Genomic DNA, 8097 nt, shown 5'->3' with positions numbered 1-8097 from the left:
TATTCTTAATACAACTAAAACAAATAATTATAAATGAAAACGTGTGTAAAATTTTGTCGTATCGCCCAAAAATTACCAAAACTATTATACTTAGTTCGGTTTAGCTAGGGTTTAATTGATTTTTCAAAACTAAGCAACACCATCTGTAAATAAATTGCAGTCATAGTTCAATAAAAACAAATACGTGTGACTAACAATCTTTAATATGCACTATTTATGGCAGATCTTAACCGTCTACCTCCACCCTTCGCTACTGGTGGGTACATAATACCATGTTTTATTATATCGTGCCCGGCCACCATTGGTTTGCAAAGTCACAACATTTTATTGCCATATTGGCTGAGTTCCACAGTTGCGCGAAAGCCTAAATTGCATTTCCACGGAACAAATCGGTTAGAAAAGTAATTTATTATAAACGTTTTATTGGGCAATCAATTATTTTAATTAAAGCATAATCGATCGGAAATATCCGTGAAAAGAGCATTAGGTATCAATGGGTTTATAGGATTTTAGTTATGATCCAGACACCCACAATACCTATGTATAATTCACCAGAGTCGGATCTACGCTCGAATATCGATATCGAAACATATTAGCTCCCCCCACCAAAAAACATCTTATTAAAATATAGTTTTAAAATAATACTCTTTTTTTCGTTGCAAAATCACTTATTATTTCATTAAAATATATTATTTTGACCACTTCTGTTCTGGTTTTATTTAGGAATGAATGTAATCTATTTTGACCAATGATGTTTCGCAAAAAAATGTTTAATTCCTGGCAGTGTGGGAAATGAACGTGTCTTTACAATTTAGTTGAAGGTATACATACTGAGAATATTTCTTAAAGCGTTTTGTACTGAAGTTTTGGAGATGTAAGTACTAAGAATAATTATTATTCCCCTATCATTTAGAATCTAGAAACTCACACATTTGTGTAATGTTTTTTGTATCATTTTACAAATTATTTTTCAGGTCCCATTGGCTATGAAAAATCCGACCCTGCAATACACAGAACAGATTAATACGATATAAATGTGAAACCAAGTCGCCATAGACCAAGACTTTGAAGGCAGCTTTGATTTATGCAGCGGTGATTTTATTTGACACAAATAATACAACCAATTCGTCAATGGACCTCAAAATAATTCAAACCAGTAATAAAATTATTAAACTATACCAAAATCTAGAAAAGATGCGTATTTCTCACAAATTGATGCTTTTATTTTTTAAATAACATCGATTTAGATTTCACAGAATAAACGCTCAACAATCTTAAAATCAGTGACGTCTCGTGGAAGTAGGCATAATTCGTTGCGATGTAAGTATAATAAATAAAAATAATATTATATACATTTTTGATAATAGATTCCATCGACGTGAATTTTTTTCGCCTGCGGCAATAGCGTCTCGTCGGAATTTGATGTATGTATATATTATATAAAGACTTAAAGGTACCTTTATTGTTGTAAATCACCTAATTATGACATGTTATTTCGTATTTTACTATAAATTTATAAACGCTATTAAAATTCTATACTTACTTACTTATTTTTTCCCATCTTCTTCCACCCTGTCACGTCCCAACATTGGGGCATAGGGCAAGCACAAGTTAGCGCCACTTCCCTCAGTTCATCGCCAACTCCTGCCATGTCAGACCTGCAGCACGTAGGTCGCTTTTGTAGCACCGCTGCAGGGTGAGGGAGGGCCGGCCACGGCGACGGAACCCTTGAGGCTGTACCACAAGGGTACGAAGTGCCGCACTCTTTGGCGGCATCCGTAATACGTGTCCCAGCCATTTTTTTACCATAGGGGACTCAAAATCGGTTATATCGCAATAGTCGCACTTTTATTACTGGGCACTAGCATTATTATACTTAATACTCTGCATATTAAAGCCTTTCCTTTAGGGAAATTATTTTAGGGTAATACCCTAATATGACTGGACTAACATTTTCATTTCCCAATTTAAAAAAAAAATGATAATACCGAATTGTTTGGCATTGAAATTAAAAAATTAAACAAATACACTTTTTTAAACAAATATATATTTAATTTCGTAAAAACATTTCTTTATAAATATAAAATTATTTCACATAGTAACCCTATACATAATATTATATTATATTCCTTATATACTACAGAGCTCCGTATTATCATCTCATTTATATCTTGTATGGCAAAATTGATTTTTGATCAGTTACCACAATATTTAATATGTGTATGTATTGGTATCTCTACAATATAAGCACTGCAATATTTTGATCATTGCATGTAAGTATCAATAAGGCATGGAACGGGGCTTAAACCTTAAGCGTGCCTTGACCAGGACACTGGGGCTAGGGCAGGTTCCGATAATCAACGGTGATTATTAAAGAAGCCAGATTACAGTGTAATATTGTTTTCAATTGTAATGAAATCAGCCAGGTATCGGCAGGTTGAGAGCTGTTAAAAGTCTGAGAGACCCAGTCCAAGTAATAGGCTGGTTCAAACTGACGATTACATCAGACTGTACTCTATCCAAACGTACAATGGCAGGTTCAGTCTGCTTTTTCGGAATTGAGCAGCTTCACTCGACAGGTTATCTTTTTTACAATTCTTAAAGCTTATTTGTACATACATAAATAAAACTTAATAGGTATTAGAGATGTTGCAGTTGATACTGCTTTTTTGGCTGCCAAATGTCAGTTCTAGCATTTTTTAAGAGGGTGCTCAAAATATAGGTATCAGTATAAACATTGCATAGCACTGGAATGATATATTATAATTATTCTTCTGTATAAAAAGTAAATAACAAAAATATATTAAATTTTAAACTTATAAATGTAATAAAGAAATAATCAGTTATATTCACAAATTTAAGTAGATAAAGCAGTCATATATTATATACAATAAATGTTGCAAAAAAATCTCCTTATTTGAACAACTTTGTATCATACCTAGACAAAATTAAACTAAACATTAGATACGTTGCACATAGGCCCAAAATTTATATAACAATGATCAGGGCTTTTTTTTCCATTTAACGCGGTGGAACGGCGTTCCGGCACCTTTTTTCACGGTTTTATTTCAAAATCAATTAAACGAAAAAATATTTGCGCTTAAGTAATTACAATAATAATTCGTTAAAATGATAAAATAAGGTACAGGTGGAAGCCATTTTGAATGTTGGCGTGTTAGTGTTAGTGAAGTAACCGTATAGTTTAAATAGCAAACATGCGTATGTAACTAGCTTCATACGTATGCTGCGTATTATGATTTTGACAGTTTGACGTTTATCGCATGGCAGCATCTGCGTATATTGTTATTTACGTTTGTTTAGTCAGTTTGTGTTACGATTACGTGTTGTGCAACTATTTTATATATTATTTAGTGCAACCCCAAGTTTAAATATGAAAAAAATTTCCTGTTACTTCTCAACCACCGGCAGCGGCGCCGATTCCGCAAATAAAAAGCTCAAAACAGAAACGATGACAGAAGATATGGAAATATCGGTACATGTAGATGTTCCTGAATCATCTCTAGCTGATCTCGGGGATCAAGGTCGAACTCAAAACGATTGGCCAGACTGCTGGTCATTAGATCAAAAAAACGATTTTTGCTCAAAAAACGAATGGTTGAACGTACACAAAATGAAACTTGGCTGCACAATTTGCAGAAACGTTGGAACTCTTGGAACTGAAACGACAATGGGAATGAAAATATCCAAAGAATGGGCCAATAATGAAATCACGTATTCTGGGAAAGAGAGGAAGCTACAATTGGGGTCACTTCGAAAAAAAATTTTCGATCACAGAGGATCTATTGCACACAAAGCAGCGTTAAAAACCATTTCTGAAGCCAAAAAAAAGCAGATTGAAAATACTTTTTTAAAATCGTTATCTCGCGAAAAAGTAATAACAGCAAACATTTTTCGAACTGCATATAAAGTAGCTAAGGAAAATCAATCATTCAATATGTTTGAAAGTGAAATTAATCTCCAAGAACTAAATGGGATCGAAATGGGTCATATTCTCCATTCCACTAACGCATGTGTTAACATTGTAAATCATATATGTGATGAAATGAGAAAAAATGTTTTCAAAGAAATTGTTCAATCGAAAAATATAATTTCTTTGATAATTGATGAGTCTACCACCATAAGCCAAAAAACCACCCTCATTGTGTATGTTCGATGCTGTGTCGAAAGTGTTGGAATGAATTCACCAATTAATTTGTTTTTGGATTTGATTGAACTTAAAGACGTAACGGCAAAAGGAATATTTGAATCATTACTCCAATCTCTTGATTTATATGGGATGACAGAAGAATATTTAAAAAAATATTTAGTTTCGGTTGCATGCGACGGCGCTGCTGTGATGTTAGGTTCTAAAAATGGAGTGAAAAAATTGCTGACAGAAAAATTTCCTTCAATTATAGTTTGGCATTGTACTAATCACAGATTAGAATTATCAGTAAGTGATGTTGTAAAAAAAATTTCAGGGATCAATAGATTCAAATCATTTATTGATAAACTTTATGTTTTATACCACGCGTCGCCGAAAAATAATAGAGAGTTGCATTTATGTGCAGAATCACTAGGCGTTGAGGTACTGAAAATCGGAAGAGTTTTAAGTACCCGATGGGTGGCATCTAGTTTTCGTTCAGTTTCGGCTGTGTGGAATAATTATGAATCCCTTGTGCGTCATTTTGAAGAAGCGATGAATGACCCTACAAGAGATAAAAATGACAAGTGTACTTACAGTGGCTTAAAGAACAAAATAACATCAACAGCATTTTTATTGGATCTAGCATTGATGTGCGACGCTCTCCAAGAATTGTCGGAACTTAGTTTGGACCTACAAAATCGCAATGTGAGAGATGGAAATTAGAAACATTTCGATCAGGCTACAACTAGATGAACGAGAAATGATTCGTGGATTTCGCGAATACATTCTCGAAAAGACATATTCTGAAAAACTCTTGCGTTTGGTATATGCTCTGAATTCTATTCCCATTTCTTCAAGTGAATGTGAACGGGGGTTTTCGCAAATGAATCTTATTATTACCTCAACAAGAGCTTTTTTTTAAAAAAAAGCCCTGACAATGATTATCACAGTGCATGCAGTCAGTTTTCCTTTCAGTGCCGGAATGAAACTCCACTCCTTCACTTTGTCCATGATTGTATAATATTATCAAGGTTTCCAAATTTGTGAAATACCCAACACAGCAATACATGCTCGAAGTTTTTGAATGAATGCAGTCAATATTTACCGGCGACGTGTACAAAAAATATTTAATTCAGCTGTAGAAATTCTACCTTACTCTAATGCATATTGCGGAGATATAAGCGTGCCAAATGCTTTCTCACTCATACTTATGGTTCGTCTGTGTTCAGGTCTTGGTAAAAACAGATTTTATGAAAAAAAATGTTCCAAATAATCTTTCTATCAAATTAGAAAAAAATATAATATACCAAAGTAAAAAATAGTTAGTATTAGTTAATAAAATTATTCAACAAAAACCATATTAGATGCTATAAAAATTGACACGGGCATAAAAATATTTTTTATCATTTTGTAAGATTGACAAAATCATGATAACAATAACGCGTTTTGTACTTGCGGAATAGGTGATTAATTAATTAACATACCTTGATTTAAATAATCACCAGTATAATAAAAAAACAACAATTTGCAAACTGTTCAATATAACCAAATATTTTTTGACTTGAGTGAATTTCTTTTGGTCATTTGGATCCTTTATTTCATTCTATTGCAGTAGGTGCGCGGTGCATTCTCAGACTTAAGCGGATCTCTGAATGTATTATATTTAAACATAAGAAATGTATAGTTTATGATATTTTTGGAACTATAACAATAGATGCATTATTTGAGTCAGTTTCAATAATGTTCTAAGATGTTATGTACTTAGGGTATAGGTAATATAGGTAATTTTGTTCAATAAATGCATTTAGGAATGTAAAATAAAGTAAAGTAAATAAATTAAGTATAAAAATTATAATTAAATAGGAACCTATTCAAATATCTATAGTCAGGTTGACATTAATTTATTCAGTCCTTTTTTTCTATTATAATTATGTGAATGTCCATAACATTTGTATTTGTGTGGCCAATTTTGATGTGATACTTTCCATTGAAGAATTTATCATAAAAATTGTAAGAATCATTATTTTTCAAGTGGTCTTGAACGTTGATGTTTTGTTGTCTGGCGTCTGAAACCAGATTGTGGTACCCTATCGCCCCAGCGGCATCCGTGGGACCATCGATTCCATCCGTTCCAGCACACAAAACATAAACATTGTAATCGTTCAAATCCGGATTGTCCTGGACCATTAAATCATACTTTACAGATAAATCCAAAGCGAGCTGCTGGCTCCTTCCTCCTATTCCTGTTCCCTTTATTTGTACTGTCGGTTCCCCACCGGCTATTAAACAAATACCCTTGCAATCAGCGGATAAAGTAGCTTTAGGTAATTCTTCAACTGTTTCACTTCTCATATTAATAAACCTAAGTTTATTCAATGTATTCTTCATGGTTTTTTCGTCAATTTCTTTAGATAATAGTTGTATAACAGATTTAATCAGACAGCAGTATTCAGCAGAGATATCTTCAACGTCACCAGATACGGCGTCAGATAAATGGTAAGACTGATAACCGAGTCTTAAGGCTTCAGTTCTGGCAACACCTACCGCCATAGCATTATTTCCAATAACATAATTACTGACAGACATATTTATCGGAGTCGGGGTCATATCCGGAGGAGAATTTAAAACTTCTCTAATGGAAGGCGGTATACAATAACCTCCAGAGAATTTTGAACGATACTTTTCAATGACATCAACAGCATCAGAATGTTTGTCTTCGTCTTCGAATGTAGGACCACTTGCAATATATTCACATTGATCGCCTGGTATATCTGAAAGTAGCAACGACACAATTTCCACAGGATGAGCCAAAATTGATAATTTGCCTCCCTTCAATACGGACAGCTTTTTTCGAACGGTGTTGATTTCAGTAATATTCGCACTAGCTCCAGCCAATTGTTTAATAAGCTGGCTCTTTTCTTTAATCGTAATAGGGGATATTGGTAACGGCAGAAGAGCGGAGCCTCCCCCTGATAATAGAACAATCAAAAAGCAGCTTTCATCCAATCCTTCAATCAATTCTTTTATTTTTAATGCTGTATCTTGTGCATCATTGTCAGGTAAATTATTGTATGCTCCTTCGTAGCAATTAATTCCACATTCTGAAGTAAATGGATATCTTTCTAATATACCGCTGGGTGCGCTTATAATTCCTGATTCAATCTTTGACTTTAAAACATTTTCTATTTCACTGGCCATCGGTACGACAGCTTTCCCAGCGCCTATAATATAAACTGATCTATTTCTTAAATCATATTTATCACCAAATATTTCTAATGAATCTTTTATTTTGTCATATTTCAGGTGTTCTTTTATGAGGTTATTCGGTTGAATAGAACTGACAGCCTTTGAAAAAACATCAATCATCAAATTTGGCACTTGATTATTTTTTATAAATTTTGAATACCTTCGTAGGTACATTTGGATATTTTTTGTATACATATTTGAATAGGTACTGGTAAAACAAGAATAGGAATATTATGTATAATTTTTTCAATGTCAATGATTACTTTCAATGTCGAGTAATGACACTTATGACAGATAACACAAGAGTGTTACCATATAGAGTGTCACCCAATTATAGTACATTTTTCAAAAATTATTACCTAGGTACCACAAAATAATTTAGTAGGCCGTTGTCTTGAATCGAAATTCCGCAATACCTATGAGATTTTTACAAGAAATAAAAGCCGATAGCTTTTTGTTATACTTACATCTTTCGGCCAAAACTTTTTGAACTGCAATAAATATAAAAAAGCCCGGCACAATCGGGAGCATATTTTATTTTTTACTCCTTCCAGCCAACCTTTTTCACATAGAAATTACTGATGGAAACACCATTTAATTAGGTACATAATTAAAAAAAACGCTTGACATTGATTTTGGACGGGAAAAGCATCGAAACGCCGATTGAATCGGAAAGAATCTACAAAAAGCTTTCAACTACGATT

General features: G+C 33.4%; 1 protein-coding gene across 1 annotated transcript; it reads right to left on the bottom strand.

Moving 5' to 3' along the window:
• Window positions 1–4530: 4530 nt before the first annotated feature.
• LOC147078643 (glycerate kinase) lies at window positions 4531–7683 on the bottom strand. Its single transcript, XM_085957541.1, has one exon. The coding sequence runs from the start codon at window positions 7586–7588 to the stop codon at window positions 6053–6055; it is 1536 nt and encodes a 511-aa protein (XP_085813667.1). The 5' UTR covers window positions 7589–7683; the 3' UTR covers window positions 4531–6052.
• Between the last annotated feature and the right edge of the window lie 414 nt (window positions 7684–8097).

The sequence above is a fragment of the Rhyacophila brunnea genome, unplaced genomic scaffold (genome assembly GCF_057557595.1).
Source record: "Rhyacophila brunnea isolate RB1 unplaced genomic scaffold, BYU_Rbru_1.0 scaffold_11, whole genome shotgun sequence".
Lineage (NCBI taxonomy): Eukaryota > Metazoa > Arthropoda > Insecta > Trichoptera > Rhyacophilidae > Rhyacophila > Rhyacophila brunnea.
The sequence above is the reverse complement of the archived record's forward strand: the minus strand, read 5'-3'. Positions and strand labels throughout refer to the sequence as shown.